The sequence below is a fragment of the Malaclemys terrapin genome, chromosome 5 (assembly GCF_027887155.1).
Source record: "Malaclemys terrapin pileata isolate rMalTer1 chromosome 5, rMalTer1.hap1, whole genome shotgun sequence".
In the NCBI taxonomy this organism is placed as follows: domain Eukaryota; kingdom Metazoa; phylum Chordata; order Testudines; family Emydidae; genus Malaclemys; species Malaclemys terrapin.
Window position 1 is genome coordinate 132,265,187 of NC_071509.1, and position 20,599 is coordinate 132,285,785.

Genomic DNA, 20,599 nt, shown 5'->3' on the forward strand with positions numbered 1-20,599 from the left:
TGGTTTAAAAAGAATTATTTAGACAATGACAGTATTTGTAAGAAATAAACCTATAGTATAACTATGATTTTAATTAAAATTGGGGGATGCTGGAAAATATGATTTGGTGAACGTTTCATGTTCATATGCTGTTTGCTGAATACTACAGTATTAGGCCAGCTCTAATTATGAGTGTACAGCATTGTTGGATAATCAGCAAAACCACCAGAAGTAAATGTCACTCACCACACACTCTCCACGCACACAAATGCTGTATGGATCTTTATAAGAACAGCGAGTCCCGTCATGTGCCAGTTGTTTCATATAAGCAATGTCTCCAGTTTCTTTGGACTGGCAGTATAAGTGGCATCTTTTGTTGGCTGAATAACAGGGAAATAGTGTTAACTGTGTATATTTCAATAACCCAAACATGCTTTAGAAAACAACCAAACCCCACAAAGTTTTAAATCAGTAACAACAGGAATGCTGTATGGTATAAATAAAAAGGAGCCTTAGTTGTGAAACCTTGTGCCTGAATTCAGATGCTTGGTGCTCAATTCTCCACTGGAGGTACACTAATTATTATTATTATTAGCTTTCAAATGCGTAATGTTCCTAGTCCTTTGAGAGGCTACGCACCCTCAATTCTCATGGAAATCAACTCCCTTTGAAAGGATTGCACAGAACTGGGCCTGAAACTATTCCAAAAGCAGCTATCCGCTCTGATCCTAACTGAAAGCCAGGGTCAGAATAAGATATTGCTGGGCCAGGATTTTCAAAAGAGCACCTAACTCCCTTAGGTTCCTTTGAAACCCCCAGCCCAAACCACATTTCTAGATCATGCCATCTAATTTCATATTAAAAATACTATAAAACTGTATTCTATGAGATAAAACATATAGAACAAAATGAGAGCAATTTTGACAGCAACCCAGAAAGTTCTGTGGTACCTTTTGCTGGTCTGACAATCCAATATTTATATTTGCATCTGCCATTGTTCACTATAGTTAACCAAAAGGGGAAAGATTAACTGGTGTTAATAATAGACAAGGTCTGCTAGGCTCCGGTTGGGGGAGTATAGAAAAGTGGAAAAAATACTGAAGAGATGTTAAAGCAGTGCCATTAGGACAGCACATTTGTTAATTTTAGCTGCAGTGGATGAGAGCAGCAGCAATGGTTAGACAACCTGTCACTCTCCTGTAGATGGGAGGGAGGGAGGCACATCGGTGCTAGGAAGAGCCCTCCAGCATCTGAGCAGAGCCTTGTTACGCCCTAACCCTAACCGGGCTTGTGCTGAGTGCAATCAATTCCCACTGGCTCGCACAGCAGGAGCTCAGAGCCTTCAGCACTGTGCAGAATCAAATCCATACCAAGGGGAAAGGTGGGGGTAGGTTGGGGGGTTACAGCAGTGTTGGTGTGGTTGCACCCATCATCACTTCATTCTGGACCATCATTTTTCCTCTTTTTATTCTCACCTCCTTGCATTTTAAACACTTCTTATTTCTGGAAGTGGCAGCGTCCCAACACCACCTTCAAATCCCCATGTGCTGTACAGCAGAACGAGATCCCTGCAGGCGATGGGGTTTAAACACAAAAGTGTAACTTACCATCAGGGTGCTCATAAGGCAGCCAGTGGTGTTTGCTCTTCTGATGTTCGAAATGGGAATTACGCTGCTGACACTGCTGTGCTCGGAAGTCCTCAAAGCGCTTTGGACATTCTTCGGTATTGCAAAGCTGATACTCAAAATTGACACTGGCGCAATCTTGACCACCATTGACTGGCCTAAGGGGGGAAAAAAGTTTAAAAGGCTTTTAAAATCCTGAACATCAGGAGTGGAGATTTTCTGATGGAATGCACTAGTGAAAAACAGCTACAGCAAGAGCAGAGGAGCTTCCCACAACAAAGGGTTAATCTTATTTTTCAGGGCCAAATTGTCAAAAAGGCAGGTGGAATGGGTGAGCTTGTAAAAACACTGGGAGAACAAATAAATTGCAAAGCTATGCATTTGCACTTGCAAAGCAACATGTGTGTGTGCTGATCGGGTAACTAGACATCCAGTCGGCCCATGTGCATGCCCAAGCAGGAACTTTTTCAGATGCAATGGTGTGTGCACACCAGTAATGGTTGATTTATAATCAGATAATGTCACTGAAACACAGAAAATTCTTGCATTAGGTGTCATCGAAGAATAGGTCTTTCAGGCTGTAGATGCAATACTCCACCTTCTCTCCACTCTTTCACATTTCCTAATATCGTATAGATGTTTTCGGCAGAGGTTTCTGGAAATTCTAGAATTCTCCAAAGATGATCCCATCCTCCCAGCCCCCCGCAGAGAGTCCAGCTGCGGGGGGGTTAGAGTCAATGGAATAAAACGTCCAGTTCTTTGCATGGGGTCTGTTGTAGCTTTATAACCCCTCTATGGTGCCCGTACAAATCACTGGAATAGCAGAAGTGCCACCCCCCCTGCACACCCTCTGTACAAAGCTCCAGGTAATCTCTGACCCAGTAGCCACAACCCTGTCACTCCCTATGCCCTCCCCACAATGCTCCACCCACTGTCTTGTGTGCAGAACTGGCATGGAGCCCAGCTCCCCCGAGTTCAGGTGTGCGGCGTCCCTGTGTGCCCAATCTGCAGGTGTCCACCACCCCATGTGCCGTAAAACCGCTGCACTGCAGAACTGTGGCAGTCCCTTTGCCCAGTGCAAATGTCATTCAAGTTGCATCCTACACCTATAAAAACTCCAGACCAATGGGAAATGCCAGTTCATTAGAGACTTCCAGACTTACATTGGATTGTTGCACTGGCGTGTTCTGAAGCGAACGCCGGTACCACAGGTCCGTGAGCAAGAGCCAAACTTTGTCCAGGATCCCCAGTTGCCATCCTGTTTCAGCTGGTTAGCATTCTTCCACATACAGTGACCTTTATAGCACCACTGAGGAGAACCGGGCGAGAAATAAAAAAGTGGAATTACAGTAACATTACAAACAATGCTCAGGGCTAGATTTTACTGTATCACCCATAGTAAACGGCAGCTTGTAGATGCACTGCCCTAGGCACAGACTAGGCCTCAGACTCACAATTCTCTGGTGGAGGAACAGGGTTGAGGAGGAGGGGAGTAGCAGACCTGTGGAGGCTGCTCACCCTTTGTGCTGTGACGCACAATACAGGTAGGCAGTGCAGGGCAGTGTGCGTGTGCTGTAAGCTTGTTTAGAACCATAGAATATCAGGGTTGGAAGGGACCTCAGGAGGTCATCTAGTCCAACCCCCTGCTCAAAGCAGGACCAATCCCCAACTAAATCATCCCAGCCAGGGCTTTGTCAAACCTGACCTTAAAAACCTCTAAGGAAGGAGATTCCACCCCCTCCCTAGGTAACCCATTCCAGTGTTTCCTCCAGCACATAACGCTGGATACAATCCAGCCCTTAATTAACCTGATTGCTCTTTGTTTGTTTCTTTTTGGCTCAATCCCAGCCTGCCTCCATTCAGCACCTTTTAATTTTTGTGTGTGCAAGATACAGTGCCAAAGAGCAGCGTAGGACCTTTTGCTCATACTGTACGGTTTCTAATGTCCATTTACACTCAGAGGGTTAGTCATCTGACAGTGCACTTTTTGCTGTTGGCTATGGCATATTTGGATGGCATAAGCAGCTTCTCTGTATCTCAAAGTACACAGAATTTGCTAACCAAACATTTATAGGTATGTTAGCTGCTAATTAAAAATCACAGTTAAAAGCAGGGACCTACCACTGGAGATATTAAAAGAAAAACAGTTAATCCAGGCACATTAGTAGTCCGTTAGGCACAGGATGTCTGGACCGCAAGCACCAAGCGTTTAAGAGTAACTACTTCAATCCTAGAGTAAGGGCAAAGTCTGATACAGTGGTTTCCCACTGCTACTTTCTGGGCAGTTTTCAGATGAAACGACTCCAATAACGTAACCCAAAGCCCACAAGATGGCACTGATGCAAGGTTAGCTCTAAGGCTGAGCTTCGATCGTCTGGCTTCCAACACCGTTTCGTAAAGTACACCACACTCTGACTTGCTCCTAAGATGAGCCCTGAACCGTGCACATTGTATAGTTCCTCCTCCTTCATGACCTTGGCCTCATTCTTCCCACTGAAGTCAGGAACTTCTGGGATTAAGCCCCCAAACGAGATCTATCCTGACATTTTAAAATAAAAAGATACTGAAAACATAATATACTCACTTTCCCTGGGGCACATTCTGTACCATCGAGTGGAGGCCCTTTCTTAGTTTTACAGAAGTATGGATTATCTGGATGGCTACACCACAGCTGCTTACATGGGTCAAAGGTTCGAAACTGAAATGTATTAACAAGACCAAGACATTTATTAAATGAAATTAACAATCATGTTATTGATACTGTTCATAGCAACAATCAGGGCATTAACCATCATCACATTTCACTAAACCATTTCACTGGTTAAAACGAAGTTGACTACAATACTATCACTATTTAAACACACCACACTGATGTTCCTCCATGAGAATTACTATCAATTTTGGTAAAACTATGCATTATAGGCTCCTACATTTTCATGAAACCCCGGAATGATCCTAAATGAGTCTGGATACATATTTTACTGGCACTTCGCACCTTTACGCTGTTTCAATACACTCAGCCTCTTGCATCCCTCAAAAAAAATTATGACTACTGAAAAGGGTTGAAAGCAACTAGATAAAATGTTTTTAATCTTTAGAACAACCACTGCAGACATACCGCTGTGCACATTTTGTAACCAACACCAAAATCAAAGCGGCATTGTTCATCCATGGAATAATTGATTCCTGGCAGTTCAGGAAGTTTGGGCCAATCATGTTCAAAGGGGTCATCAAGGAGACAGTCATAGGAGCTGTGGGAAGAGAAACACAGAAAGCCCATGAGAATACTCAGGGATATTTTCCGACCAACATAGTTATTTCTGCTTGTTCTCATCCATTAGAATGTGTGATCACCACAACACAGGACTCTAACTGAACAGGGGATAATAATATTGTGAGGGTTCTCGGGGTACCCAGGAATGGGAGTCTCCTTGTTACCCTGCTTTCAGCATGAGGGAGTCTTGCTTGGGCATGGCTGGGAGTTAGCTCCCTAACACTACCAGCCTTTCAAGCACTCTCCTCTGGGCTAGGTCTTTGGCTTGCAGGTTAACAAGAGGTGCATCCCAGTCCTCAAGTCCCTTTGAAACATTCCCCTGTGATATCCAGCCCCTGACACAGCGTACTCGAGCACTTAAAATAAAACAAAAGTAGGTTTATTTAAGAAAGACTAAAGGTTTAATTAGAAATCAGAGAAAGTGGTGGAAACAAATGGTTACAACAGAAAACAAAATCATAAAAGGTAAACCTGGGTCTACACTAATAATTACCTTTCTTATCTCATAAAGAAGGTTTTCCTCCCAGAAATGGTTGGTTCCCCAAGAACCAGGATTCAAACTTTCATGAAAACATCCCTGCTCCAGAATGGGTTTCCTCAGTGAATGGATACAGAGAGCTTTGCCCGCCTCTGTATTATACTAAAAGCAGCCTTTAGTTTCTATTCACAGACAGGGCCAACCCCAGTCTTGTTGTAAAGTTACTTTTTTTAATCTCCAAGTGGTTCTGATTGTTTGAAGTGGCCTCCAATGGTTTCTCATCAAAAGTCCTAGTATGTGCAAGGGTAAACAATTGAGCCTTGCACTGCATCACCAGCTAAACAGGCTGGGGTGACAACTCTCTCCTGCCTGAATGGGCCATCACCACAACACATTATCCCCTGGTGACTAATTTTTTACTCCCAAGTCCATACAGCATACTGCCAGTGTAAATACATTGTTCCTTAAATATTACCCATACCTACATCTCACAATGATTATGAATCTTGACAAGTTACAAGCTTTCAGTAGATACCTTACATGTTACTCTTTATAGATAAATATCTGTAAGATATATTTGGTTTAGTGAGTTTGTCATGTCTCAGGTGAGATGTATTTGCAAAGAACAAAGCAGTTTGTGAAGCCCTTATCCAGTTCTCTCTCAGGCAATACTCCCATTTAGATCAGCGAGTCAGGACTGAACGGAAATTGTGAGATGTCTCAGGTATGCAACAGGAGGAGGATTAGGAAAAAATGTCAAAATAGCAATAAAATCACTCTCCATCCAGCTGTGCTTTTATATATATTGTGACAAAGTTCCTCCTCTACCTTGGTGGGTCCTGCGCTTATTGGCGGATTTGCTCGCTTCACAGATTCACCCTGTGGGTCAGGAAACAGTCCAGAGACCTTCCCCTCTGGTAGAAGCTATAGTCCAGGTCAATTCCTCTTGTGTTTGATCAGGAGTTGGGAGGTATGGGGGGAACCCAGGCCCACCCTCTACTCTGGGTTCCAGCCCAGGGCCCTGTGGACTGCAGCTGTTTAGAGTACCTCCTGGTACAGTTGCACGACACCTACAACTCCCTGGGCTACTTCCCCATGGCCTCCTCCCAACACCTTCTTTGTCCTCACCACCGGACCTTCCTCCTGATGTCTGATAACGCTTGTACTCCTCAGTACGCCTACTCACTCTCAGCTTCTTGCACACCTCTTGCTCCCAGTTCCTCACACACACTTCCTCTCCCTGGCTTGACTGGAGTGAGCCCTTTTATAGCATCAGAGGGACCTTAATTAGAGTCAGGTGCTTAACTGCCTCACCTGTCTCTTAGCAGGTTAATTGGAGTCAGGTGGTCTATTAGCCTGGAGCAGCCCCTGCTCTGGTCACTCAGGGAACAGAAAACTACTTATCCAGTGGCCAGTATATCTCCCTTCTGCTACTCTGTGTTCCCAACTGGGCTGGGTCTATCACAATATACATATACACACACATATATATATACATACACACACACACACACACAAATATTTTCCTCTTTCTCCAGCCATTTTGCAATTCCCCTTTTCTGCTTTCAGGGCTCCATCCTGCCATCATTTCAAATACACAAATTCCCACTGAGTCAAAGGGAGTTTTGTATTCGCTAGAATTTCAGAGTTTGCAAAATCTAGGAGCCTGATTCAAAGTCCACTAAAGTCACTGGAAAGATTCCCACTGATTTCGGATCTGGCCCTATGAGAGGAACTGTTGCTGTTGACTTAGCACTTCTTTAAAAAAGTTAAGATGGAAGCGACGAGGCTGCCAGAAAGGAGATTTGGAAAGTGACTTTTTTTTTTGTAAGAGATTTTTTGTACCTTGAAATGCAACTGTTGTTTTGGTTGTTGGTGTTCTGTTAAAGTGCAGGAGTATTCATTTGCGGTGGTGCATTTTAAGATTGAATTCCTATTTAAATGTACAAATCATGAGCATGAATCCATCTCAAATCCACTTACTTATACACAACTGTAGGCCTGTTACTCCTCTCCCCAGCACAGAAAGGATCTAAAGGGCAGAAAAGGCACTGAATCTCTGGAAAGAGACAGCAGAGAGGATGCAGCACGCTCCCGACAGCCATGCTGCCATTAGCCATGTGCTCCTAGCCCTCGCTATGCCATTCAAGGGGGATTAATACCTCACAGGGGGAAGATGGCATTGCAATAAGCATATCAACCACGCAGAGTTGCTCCATCCTTCCAGTAGCCTGACATCTCTCCAAAATCTCAGAAGCCCCAGTTCCACTTGTGCTTGCGGAAAGGAGCTTTTGCAGCTCGCAGGGGTCAGGGGATCATGTTGCTCCCTGGTGGTATGGGCTGGGATTTCCCTCTTTCTTTCCTCTGCTGAGTACAGTGGAAGGAAGCATGTGAGCTGACGGCACAAAGTGCTATTTCATGGATAACTACACTAGACACCAACAGGTCCTTACTGTATGTATCTTTTCAGTTCTTGGCCACTGCACCGGGACCAGTGGTAACGATGAAATGCAGCCTGCACCAAAGGAGCCATGACACTCCCCATAGCCGTCTCATCCCCACATCTGTTCCCTTGCCCGTCATGCTCCATTCCCAGCCTGAAACAAAGAGCAGCAACAAAATCGGTGTTATTCCTACCAAAAAAAGGATGGGGGAGACGGGGTTTAAACAATTCACATTTTCCATAGTTTTGTTAAAAGGGGATTTAGTTTTCACGTCCTACAAATACCATTAAGTGGGACTCTGTACTAATGACAAAATACCCATGGATGGACATTAAAGAGCTCCTGAAAGATTGTTTCTTTAATGCATCTCTTCATTGATTTTATTTTTAATTAACTGAACAGAAACCAAAGGGCTTATCTACACCTGAAAGTTAATTCAGATTAAGGTAGGCTGTGAATTTAAAGCAAAATAAATATTCCTCAGTAACCCATGTGTGGACACGCTTATTCTGGAATAAGAGTATGTTATTCCAGTTTAGTTAAGCCACAATGGAATAGCTATTCCTGAATAACTCCATGAGCAGACAAACCCTACATTTAGGATGATCCAGGCTTATCTTCTTGATATTAAAACAAATAGGCAAATAGAGATAAATCTCCATTTACCACAAATAGAGGATCACTTGTTCACAAATTCATGTGTCCACTTTTGCACATTCATTTACCATATGAGTGAGGAACCTGGTCTACTAATTTTAAAAATCAGACCCTCAGTGACATTAATTCATCCAGCTGGCTAAAGGAGATATTTTGTTGAACGAACCATTCCCGACTTAATTCCCCGAAACATGCCACATCTGATAAATATACAATAGCATTTAGTGAAGCAACAGGTAGAAGTCCATGTCACTTGACAAACCATTGTCACTGTTGAATGCAATGCATCAAGACAGTATTCAATGCTTTCCATTTTTGACTTAGATATAAAAATCCACCACATGGAATTTTACAAGATAAGATTTTGCCCTGCATTTACTTCTTAAAGATCCTGTGAATGCCAAAGGAATAAGAAATATAAGGAGATTTGCCATGCACATAGCCCCCATGAGAATAAAACTGTTTTGTGCGAGCAGGAGAATAAGCCCCGTGCTTTATGTTGCTCAGGTTGTAATAGTAAGACTTACACATGACCAGTTTCATGGGCAACTACAAAAGCTGAAGAAAACCCATCCTCATGGTTGAGAGTGCAGCTTCTTACAGGGTGACACATGCCAGTGACGGGAGCGTATCCTGTTGAGAGCAATACAGTTTGGGTTTGTTTCCTTTAATTTTTTTTTATTAGATAACCCATAAGATTGACTGTTTTTGCCTATAAAAGCCCATCATGAAGGAGTAGTTAGCTATATGCTTCCCTACTGCAAGATGAGGCTGCAAACGTCCACCTCTATCTGAGTGGGAGAGGAGGTTGATGAACTTCCTTTGGAATGCAATGGTCTTGGATTTCTTCGTAGTTATTGTCTTGATGTCCAATTTCTCCACCCACTTTAAAGCAGCTTTTCTCATTAAAATGATTACCACACAGATTAAAGTGCTGTGACAAACCTAAAAGCCATGACTGGTTTATTAGCAATGTACATTATTCTCTAGACACTTACATTTTTACCACCAAAATTCATGAAATGATGTTCCAGTCTAACTTGGAGGTAAAGTTTTCAGCAATAGCTTTTTTGTCAAGCTGATATTAGTATTTTCAATTTTAGTCTAGGTCCCTTTTCGTGTAGTCTATCTTTTTGTCAGCATCATGTGAAGTTTTCCTCAAGGGAGAAAATCTCCACCTTCATCTATTAGGATAGGCGTACACACTTAGGTCAAATTTTTCAAAAGCACCTATTAGTTTTGGGTCTTCCAGTTTTGGGGAGTCTGACTTGTGACACCTTAGTCTTGGTCGGGAGAAGTGGTGAGCACTCAACTCCAACTAAGGAGAAGGGCAGATGTTCAGCTCCTTTGAAAATAAAGCCAATCGTTTCTCAAGTTGGGCACTTTTCATGAACAGCTATGGGTACTGGAAGTGTATTTCAATTCCTATGGGTTTGTGGTCGCGGATAATGTGAATTTTACAAAGGAATGTACAATTGACACCACAGTGGTCAATTACATAAACCACATGAAGTTGGTCTTGCTCCATGACTGGTTAACATATGTAACTAATACCTTGTCTACAAGAGAAAGTTGCACTGTTAACTTGAGGAGTGATTTTAAACAGATTTAGTTGAACTGATGCAAACCCCACCATGGAAAATCTTATTTCTATTTAAGTGTGGTTTGTTACCATTTAGCTTAAGGTGGTATTGATGTTAAACTGGAATATGAGTGTCTTACAGGGGTTTGCACTGTTTTAACTAAATTAGTTCAAAACCCAATTTAAGTTAAACCAATGCAAATTTTTCACACATGCAAGGCCTAAGCAACAGGGATCATATTTCTCATTGGTATTCAAGTGTAAAATTCACAATTCACACTATTTACAATGCAATGCACAACTTAAAACTTGCTCAGTCAGTTATGTGCGTCAACCAACTGGGGAACAGAAACACCACCAGGTGTTATATACAGTAGCTAACTGAAGCAGTGCAAACTGTGTATCTGATGACAACATTCACAATATTACCATTTAACAGTCTGCCAAGCAAGAATCAGAGCTTGTTGGGAATTCTCCAATGGAACATTTTCTTGTCAGACAATGCCAATCTGGTGAAATGGATACATTCCGTGGAGTCAGTTCCATTTCAATGACGTTGCGACAAAACCCAGGCATGGTTCTGATGTTACCCTGCCTGAAAGTGCCTGATTTCCAGCCAGCTTGTCTGCCTGGGTCCACAGCAGCCCGCTGAGGCTCCTGGCTCCGTGGGGAGGCAGGAGCCTGGATACACCGGGGCAGCCCGACCCAGAGCCAAGTCTCCATTCCCTTGTGCGGAGCATTTCGAAAAGGGTGGTTTTCATTCCAAATACGAATGAAGCCAAATTTTTGAAGCCTGAAAATCCTCCACGATATGGAATCGCCCATCTTTACACAACTCTTTCAAGAGTTATTTGCTGAAGAAATTAATAAAATAGATCAAACAAGCAGCCTGCTTGAGAATTTCACGATCTGTCAGCAGACAATTTGTCAAAAGGCAAAGTTTACTGCCAGCTACTTTGTGGCTTCTAAGCAACTCGGCTGCACAGCTGTTGTGAGCAAATGCCCCATGCCAGGAAGGGCACTAGAAATACTGTGCCCTGGCATGCTGCAGATGGCTTCTTTCCTTTGCTGGAGTACAGCTCCACAGGCCAGTGCTACAGGTAGTCCATGCTCCCACCTTTTCCACACCCATTTTTAGCTTTCAGCTCCCCAGTGGACAGCAGAAAACATGCTCCCCAGACCACAGGCAGCACAGGAACTGCTACTGTGAGTGGTCCTTGAGTAGCATTCAAGGGGGACAAGGAACTTCTTGCTTGTCCCACGCAGCCACCCCAGGACCACTCATATTCTGGCCTTGAATAAATTATTCTACTAAAAACCCTTCACCCAGCTCTAGTGCTGACTACAGTGCAAGAGGTATCAATGAATGCTTGGACTGGATCGAAAGTTCGAGAAAAGATTCTGCATTATCAGTGCACATAGACTGAGGGAAGGAGAGACAAATTCATCACATTTGCACAGAGTGGCCCATTTTCAGGTCTTCTCATCATGACTTGTAGTTACTGGCAGTCACGTGGATTAAATCCTATACTGCCATTTTACTGCCAATTACCTCGACTGTTAGCTCCTAGAGGAATAATGAAAACCAGCACATGCATTAACTCATTGACAGGTAGTCTATAAAAAGGCTTCTACAGTTAATGACATGACAACAAAAAAACAAAGCTAAATGCGAAGTGCGTTAAGATTTCCTGTTTTTCCACATCAAGCAAGTGGATTGCTAATTACTAGAAACTGAAAACTCGTTGGAGAGTAACTTTACCATGATCCAGTTTGACAAGGGCTATCATTCCTCATTTTTCAGGACACAAACTGATCAGATGAAATCAGGAAGTAATTTCTCCCCATGGTACAGTAGTGCACACTCAGCAATTTGAGGGTTTTATACCTTCCTCTGAAGAATCTAGCCTTGGCCATTGCTGAAGACTAGATGAACAACTAGCCGGCTGCACAATAGTGCACACTCACACTTCTGTACATGCTTTTCTGAACAGGGATTAACTTAAGCAAGTGTTTAACTTGAGCGTGTGCCTAAGTGCTTTGCTGAATCATAACCTATGCTCATTTTTTTTTTTTTTAAGATCAATTAACACAACTTTCAAATCTTTTCCCTTTCTTTCATGCATTATTAAAAAACAAATAATTCTGCTACAGACTGGTTGCTTTACCTTGCATTCCAGCAGGCCCAAAATCTTGCCTGGTTAAAAAAATGGCATGATCATGGTGCTCAGAATGATTGGGATCCGATTTCTGTTGCTGGTAGGCCCAGCGGCAAACATTCTCCAGGCTTCTTGAGGGGTTTCCCCTTTCAATCAAGCTGACGGACTAGAAGAGAGTAATAAATTAGAATCAAGAGCTTAGTGGTGCATTCCCTGAACTTGGCATCAGGACATTTAAAACAATTATTTTCTCTTAAGATTTGCCTATGAGGTGAGTTAGTGAATGGCAAGCCAGGGTGCAAACCTATGGCACACTAGCTTGTTATGCACTAACTCACCATTTGGACTGTGCTACAGTGCACTAAAAGGTCTGTAGTGTATCAAAGCGCACCTTGGAGCTTTTAGTGCACTACAGCAAGGGCCAGACACCGAGTTAGTCTGCGGCAAGCTAGTGTGCTGTAGATTCACAGTCTGGCTCGTCACACACCATTTGGACAAGCCCTCAAGGAGCTCCTCTCTGAGCACTGAGCAATCACTCTTTTCACTCCTCCCCAGCTCATGCCAGCCTTTTGCCCTATCAAGTTGCTCCACAACTCACGTACACTATTCCCCATGGGCTCGATTCACCACTGTCTGCAACGCTTGTGCCGTCATTTGCCCCTGAGCAAAGTGGGTGCAAAAAGCCACCACATCAGAACAATGGCATTTTACAAGGACTCTGCACAAGTGATAATGACTACACAAAAACCAAGGTCCTGGGGAATCAGAGCAGCCAGAGAGAATCATTAGTAAGGTGTTTCCTCCCAGCTGCTAGTACCCCTGATTTGGTTGCAGGCAATCAGGCCAGTTTGTTGGTTTGCACGTAAGGGACTTTCCAGAAAACACCACAAGGGTTTATATGCTTTATAAAAATAACGGCATTTTTGTATAAAATGTAATGTGGAGGGAAAACACTCAACAAATGATACAGCTACTACAGCAGGACAATTTTAATCACACAGCTGGGAGCTGCTTATAGTTTAAGCCGCTGGAAGAGAATGTGCCATTTGGTTAAGATAAGCCAGAGTGCTGTGACATACTCAGTCTACGGTAATCTGCTAAGAAAGGCTGAAATAACAACGTACGGGACAGATCTTCAGCTGGGGCAAACCAATGTAGCTCCAGTGGACCTGCGCTGATGTACACCAGATGAAGATCGGGTCCCTCTGTGTCCTGTCTGGCTCCTGCTACACTATATACACAAACTCTGTATATTCGGAGTAATAATATTTAACCATTAAGGAAACACTGAAATGGCCTTTTTACCTACCTAAGTTTAATGTCCCATTGAAATGGAAGGATGTGAACTTTACCAAACATGGAATAGACCCGGATGCTTCCTTTCGGTCTTTGAATAATGTGATAAGCATTTGTTGCAAAGCCCTCTAAGTACTTTTTAAGAGGAAAAAAATGGAAAATATATTAAGATTACCCAGGGCAGACCATGGGGGAGCTCAGCATGATCCGGGAGAGGTGGAGGGGGCACAAACTGTTCTTGTAAAAAGGAAATAACTTCCTAATTATCAGCATGGCGGAGATATGCTGGCATGCTGCAACTGGCAAACAAGACATCATTTGCTTTGACAGCAATTGGCTTGATTCACTAAGGTCTTCTGCTGGCAGAAACTCAGTGTAATGGCATGGCACCTACATCTCGCACGTGCCCCTTCTGGTCGAGTGTGTCTCTGCAGTCTTTAAACAGTCCCAGCTCTGGTGTTGGGCCATACCCTGAGGGCTTCCTCCCTGGAGGCAATGGTTTTCCCCTCTTGGTCTGTTCTGGCCACAACTCTGGGCCACTTAACAGATCAGTTCCCCTTCTGGGGGTTTATCACTGTCCGATTATAGGCCACTTCCCCAGTTGCCTATGGGGGGCGGGGGACCCAGGCCTACACACTACTCTGGGTCCCAGCCAAGGGACCCTAAGAATAGCAGCCATGCACCACCGTGGCCTGTTAACTAAGCTGTTTTCAGTTCCCTGGGCCACTTCCCCATAGCCCCAGCCTTCACTGATGCTTCACCCTTGGCTCAGGGCTCCTCTGTGTTCAGGCCCAGCAGTCAGCCAGGAGCTCTTTCTCGCTCCCCCAGTCCCTGCCAGCACTGAGCTGTCCATGGTGCTGCAGTTCCCTCTCCCCAGCCAGGGACTGGCTCTGGCTCTGCAGCTCCTTTTTATAGGCCCTCCTGGGTCCTGACTGGTTACTCCCTACAGCCTCTCTGATTGGATAGCCTTTTGCAGCCTCCTCCTGATTGGCCTCCCCCGTCTCTCTAGGCTGCTCAGAGGACTTTGCTCCACTGCTCCTTTTCTGGGCTGGGTGTGGCAGGTCCCTGAGGCCTCCAGCAGGGGGCCTCTGGTTGTAGTCCACCCCATCACACTCGGGCGGCATACTCTGATGAAACAAAGTCTTCCCAGAGGGGGGGTTTGCAATGGTACAAGGCATATGCAACCCATTCTGCCAAGGGCGCTCTTGTACCCATCCCTAAAGTAGGTGGCACTGGCAAGGGAAGCACATAGACAGAACACATATTAGGAGAATCTCCCATGCAGCTTGGCTCCCATAAAGACTGTTCTCTCCTGGGGGCATATCTCTTTAGTCATAGCTGCCACCCAAGTATTAAGGAGGATGCAGACTAAAACCCCCAGCACCATGTAGGCCAAATCAAGCCCAGCATATGTAGCGTGAAGCAGAATTTAAACAAAGCGGATTGGTATCATAGGAGAGGGATATACTTCATAAGGAGCATTTCATTGGCTTATATCCTCCCAGCTTGGTAGAGACAAAAAGTTACCCGCATCTTCCAGCTGTTGGCGTTTGGTGAGAAATGAGTCAGGAAGGGGCACCAAGGACAGTTGTGTCAGCATCACAACAGGTGCTCTTGTACGCAGCCTCAGAGAAGGGCATTCACCAGATTTGGGCGGAGCTCTCAGAAACTGCCCTGCTACTGCCTGCGGTGCAGGACCCCCGTCTCCACTGCTGCCAGTCCAGCAGCACCCACCAGTACCAAATTAACTGACACTGAAATATAATTGTGAAGATTAAGATGCAGAACTCATTGAAATGCCTTTTTACCTTTGCATATCCCAGCATTATCATTCGCACCAGCACCACATTTATGTGGACACCAAGGGATTCATCGTGGTAAATTTCGTTCACCTAAGAATGAGGGGAAAATAAAAGATAGATAAAAAAAATCATAGAGAGAATATTAAAGTGTATATAGAGTTATATTTCCTCATAAGGAAGTAGAATTCAAGTCTTAAAATGTTTCTATGCACATTACAATTCCAGTTGTAACAAACCTTCTCATAGAGAACTTGATCAAAACCAACTGATGTCAATGGGATGGCTACAGTTGACTTTAATGGACTTTGTGGCCCATAGTGAAATTGTTCTTGAAGAAGAAAAAAAAAAGACTTTACTAAGTTCTGAACCTGCAAACACTTAAGCACATGCTTAACTTTACTCATGTGAGTAGTCCTATGGAAGTAAATGAGATTATTCACATGAGAAAAATTAGGCATGTGCAGGATTGGGGCCTATCAGAGGGTAGCACCGAGGATATTTTTTATTTTCTTTATTTTGATTTAAAACTCACTGATGGATTTTAAAACAAGTTTGCAATGATATAAAACAGTTACAGTCCACTGCCATAAAAATGGTTCATGTCACTCATCACTCACCAGTGAAAAAAATCCATCAACTGTACCTTATATCCCACAACCACTTGGTCCCCAAGCATCTTATAGAATAGACTGTGTATAATTCATATGGCACAAAACACCCCTAGGTATATTTATTGTTATTTCCTGGGGCTTTCCATCATTGTCAGTGTGGCTCTTCCGCTGCCCCAAGATTTCTTTCCCCTTCCAGTCCACATGGAGATCTCAAGCGTGCCATTTGTACTGAGGATGAGTTCCAGCCTCTGTCCCCAATTGCTTTGTCTAGCAAATGTCTAACAAATTAGGACATATGCTTTGGATTACTACATGAATTGGGAAAAAGCTTGCGTGTTTTTCATTTATTTAAAAAAATGCACTTTATTAAAATTCTACACCCAATGGGCCAAACCCCACAAACCTCACCCAAGCAAATCCTGTTAATATCTGCGTGAGGTTTTCCCTCAGAAAATACTTCAGGATTCAGCTTACTATCTGCTTCTGTCTGGAGAAAGACATGAAAAACTAGGCAGCAGCCCTACACACACTTATGCCTGTGCTTAATTTGAAGGGTCTGAGGAGTCCTGCTGACTGCAAACTAAGCTTAAATGCAGTGGGAAAAGGACTTCCAAATCCCCTAAGTGGCTTTGAAATTCTCAGCTGGAAGTTTTAAAGTCAACAGCATTGCCGAGAGAGAGAGAGAGAGAGAGAGAGAGAGAGAGAGAGGCATAAGCACTGCACCACAGCTGGTTTATCACTGATACCCTCAAATATCCTCCATTTCACTAAGTCACGTGTTCCATTTAAAAATCCTTTAATAGTATGAAAACATACAACATCTAAGCATTTTAGTTGGGGTTGGTTCTGCTTTGAGCAGAGGGTTGGACTAGATGACCTCCTGAGGTCCCTTCCAACCCTGATATTCTCTGATTCTATGATTTTGGAAGATGAGTTACTATATAAAAACATCCTCTGTCAATCTATGCAAACACCATAGGCATCAACTCTGTAGATGCCCTGGGACTGGAACAGCCATGGAAAAAAATAGCGGGCGCTCTGCACTCACCAGCCACCCGCCGATCAGCTGTTCGGTTGGCCCCGCCAATCAGCTGTTCGGCAGCAAGCACTCGGGGGAGGAGGCAGAGCAGGGGCAAGAAGAGGCGGAGTGAGGGTGGGGCCTTGGGGGAAGGGGCAGAGTGGGGGCAGACCCTCGGGGCAGAGTGGGGACAGAGCATCCACCTGGAAAAATGGAAGTCGGCACCTGTGGCAAACACCCATCCAAAAGTGAATCTCCTGATACCACAAGACTCCAGTTCCAAAGGGCAGTAGAAATTACACAGGGAAGAAGTAGTTGCATTGCTCTTAAGCACCCTTTGCAAAGCAATTTATGAATCTGCACAAAATGCCAAATTTTGCTCTTGGAGGACTCTAGTGGGAGCTGCACTCAAGGGCGGGATTTTGCCCTAATCATTTCTTTAGAAAGCTCATGCTCCAATATGTCTGTTAGTCTATAAGGTGCCACAGGACTTTTTGCTGCTTTTAAAAGAAACACTCCTGTCCATGGTTAAAGGTAAAAGAGGACAAAAATTTGGGGATGTGTCATGAACGGGATCGAGAATTATATAGGTGGGTCAACATTTTCTTTTTTCCTGAACCAATGGTATGTCTGGGAGTGTGGGGGGAGGAGGTCAAAGGAAGTCTTCTCCCACAGGTACAAATTATGGGTTAGAACATCTGCAGATCATAAATAAAGTTACTCATCCCCCTCAAATGAAATACATAATATGTTATGGACTAATTGATGCAAAATAAATAGCAGCACTCAGAAGGAGATTGGTATAGGTGTTCATAATTAAAGAGGTTTTTTATAGTCAGGCTAAAAAGAGACATTCCTTGCACAGGGGAAAAGAGTGCCATTCAGCATTGTCCCATCTGTGGGACCTGGCTCAAATATACAGTATGTGGTTCTAAAAAGCAAGACCTTTTAGGACCAGCTGAGAATGAATTGTTGGCAATGCACACAACTCACATCACCTGCCTTATGAAGCAGTTATTGAGGAGTTCAGGGATTTATTTCTCATATTCTCTCTCCTGCACGATGCAATATTATAACTTCCACAATGGATTTTTGTAGTGGAACAAAGAAAGTGTCCTAGTTTCACAATCACTGATAAGTGCACCAGCTGATGAACATTCAAGGGATCAACAAACAAAAAGTGACTCATGCCCTTATGCCAGGAGGTACAGGACTCCCTTCGCTGACTCTAGTACTGGTGAAAAGTTCTGGATTGACCTGGAGATGCAAGACCTGTATTTATCTACAATATAGATTTAGCACAGCCTGCGATAGTGCAAGATCTCCTCCCGTGTCCCTCTAAATGTACATTAAACTAACCTGAAGACACACCTGGAAGGCTGAGAGATTAGTTTGAGTGCCTGACCTTTCTGCTGAGTCTTTCAACAAGAGTAATAACCAGTGCCAAGCATGGCAGTGGTTTTGGTCATGTAAAACCAGTTCTCTAGGAAGTGGAGTTTTTTCACAGGCCACCAAACACCCGGGAGAGACTAATCTCTTTCTAAAATTACTGTTGGGGATGAGAGATAACCTAGACACCTACAGATGAGAGACTGCTTTGTCCCGTCACTAATTCTTGGATGCATCATCCATGTCCCTAGAGCTTGGGAAATGTTAAAGCCTTTAAAATGTATGCCGTGCTGTTGTAGCTGGGTTGGCCCAGGATATTAGAGAGACAAGGTGGGTGAAGTTATACCTTTTATTGGACCAACTTCTGTTGGTGAGAGAGACAAGCCTTCGAGCTTATTCACAGAGCTTTTCTTCAGGTCTGAGAAATGTACTCATTTTAAAATGGGGCACTTTAACCTGTGGAGGATCCTTCTGACATATTCCTAAAGAAATGTCATACATACATCACTTCACACTGATTTTCCTGGTTTCCTCTCACAGTTATTTTCCCTGTGCAGCGGTATCTTAGTCCACGAGCTGTCTCATTGAAATCATTGGGTGAAGTATTACTCCACATAAGCCAGAATGGCAGAATCTGGCCCCTAGAAGCTTAGCAATAAAGAGCCAGGTTGAACCTTTATAATGTGTGCTTATCTCAGGGCAGCAGTAGTTCTCTCCCCAGGAGCAGAGCAGGGAGGAAGCTGTGATTTGCCACATGAGTTGCAGATTACTCCCCCTCTGCTTTTGTTCAAGTATTTAAAAACAAAACAGGTTAGACGGATTGTAGCAGCAATATAAAGGGTCCTCCCAAAGCACTCCTTGCTGCTCAGTACTGGGCCCAATACCGGGACCAGAACCGGGCAGTGCCTGGATGTCCCATGCCTCTCATGTCTGACTTAGAAACCAGTGGGAGATTCCAAAAAGGCCACTGGACTAGTGGTGGGCCCCAGTGACTCCCTGACCATCCACAGGAACGTACTCCCACCGAACGTTCCTTAGCGGGGTAGTAGTGCCTTAGTGGAGAGTAGTGAGAGTTGCCACACGGCTGGGAAACACAGGCCCCAAACTGATTGAGAGTCGGATGACTCTCCGTCCACTGACCCAGGAGGGGCTGCTCCTGACAGTGCTCGAGACCGGTGCGGAGTTGCAGAAGGATGCAGTGCAGCCAAGATTGCAGGCTTTCCCCTCACCCATACCAACGGACGTGCAGTTTGAGGCAATGGAGGTTGACATGGTACCAAGCGCTGCACAGATGTTGCTGGCGCCCCGTCTGCTGGTACCGAGAGCGTGGTCTCCTGCACCCCTTTTGACACTGGCACTGAAAGGCTCAGCAGATCTCTTGCTGCCACAAGCACCTCCGGCGTGGTCAGTACCGAGATGGTCTCGGGACCATATTGTGCCACAGACGTAGAAGATGCTCCCTCAGGTTCTGGACTCACTGCCACCTGCCTGGGTGCCGGGGTCAATGGTGCCAACTTCTGCGGTGCCACACAATAGGAGTGCTTAAATCTCAACTGCAGTCTACTCTTATCCCAGGCCTCAATGACTTTAGTGTGGTGACCCTCACCCCTGGGTGGTTTACTTAGCGGTCTTATGCCTCTTCTGAGGCACTGCGGAGGGTGAGCGGTGTCAGAACTCAGAAGCAGCTTGAAGATGACATGTTCCACTTGCAGCGGTGACATTAACACCATGGACACAGAAGGTAAGCAAGAGGGGACTGAATACAAGATCCTGTCTTTGATCAGTGCCATCAATTCCTGTGCTAAGCTTTGTACAGTAAATTGGGATAATTGTTAATCTGTTGATTAGATTTTAACGTCCAAAAGTATTTAATAAATTTCAATTGGTATTCTATTGTTATAAGTGTGTTCATCGCGATTAATTTTTTTGAGTTAAGTACGATTAATTGACAGCCCCAGCATATATTTATCTGGAATCCACTTTGAGATGCCCATTTCCCTCTGTATGAGCTGAACTTTGCTAAATTAAAGCTGACTTTTTTCATAGTTATCATGGTACAAACACTCTGAAAGCTTGGAAATATACGACCAGCCTGGTGGTCCCCAAACTTTTTAGGGCCACACCTGCCCTTACCTCTGTCCTTGCCCCCAGAGCCGTGGCTCCTGGGGGAGGGGAATGTGAATGGGGTAAGAAGGCCAAGGTTGGGGGCAGGGCTGGGAGCCATGGCCATGGGCAGGGCTGGAGCAGAGCTGGGAGCAGAGCAGGGCTGGGTGGTTCCTTCCTGT

General features: G+C 44.3%; 1 protein-coding gene across 1 annotated transcript in view; it reads right to left on the reverse strand.

Annotated features, from left to right (window-relative positions):
- ADAMTS3 (ADAM metallopeptidase with thrombospondin type 1 motif 3) overlaps positions 1-20,599 on the reverse strand; it is a 180,970-nt gene that overhangs the window by 21,610 nt on the left and 138,761 nt on the right. The window contains 9 exon segments of the mRNA XM_054030728.1: positions 226-359; positions 1,587-1,762; positions 2,768-2,913; positions 4,189-4,302; positions 4,723-4,855; positions 7,810-7,953; positions 8,985-9,090; positions 12,208-12,364; positions 15,303-15,386. Coding sequence (XP_053886703.1) covers positions 226-359; positions 1,587-1,762; positions 2,768-2,913; positions 4,189-4,302; positions 4,723-4,855; positions 7,810-7,953; positions 8,985-9,090; positions 12,208-12,364; positions 15,303-15,386 — 1,194 coding nt within the window.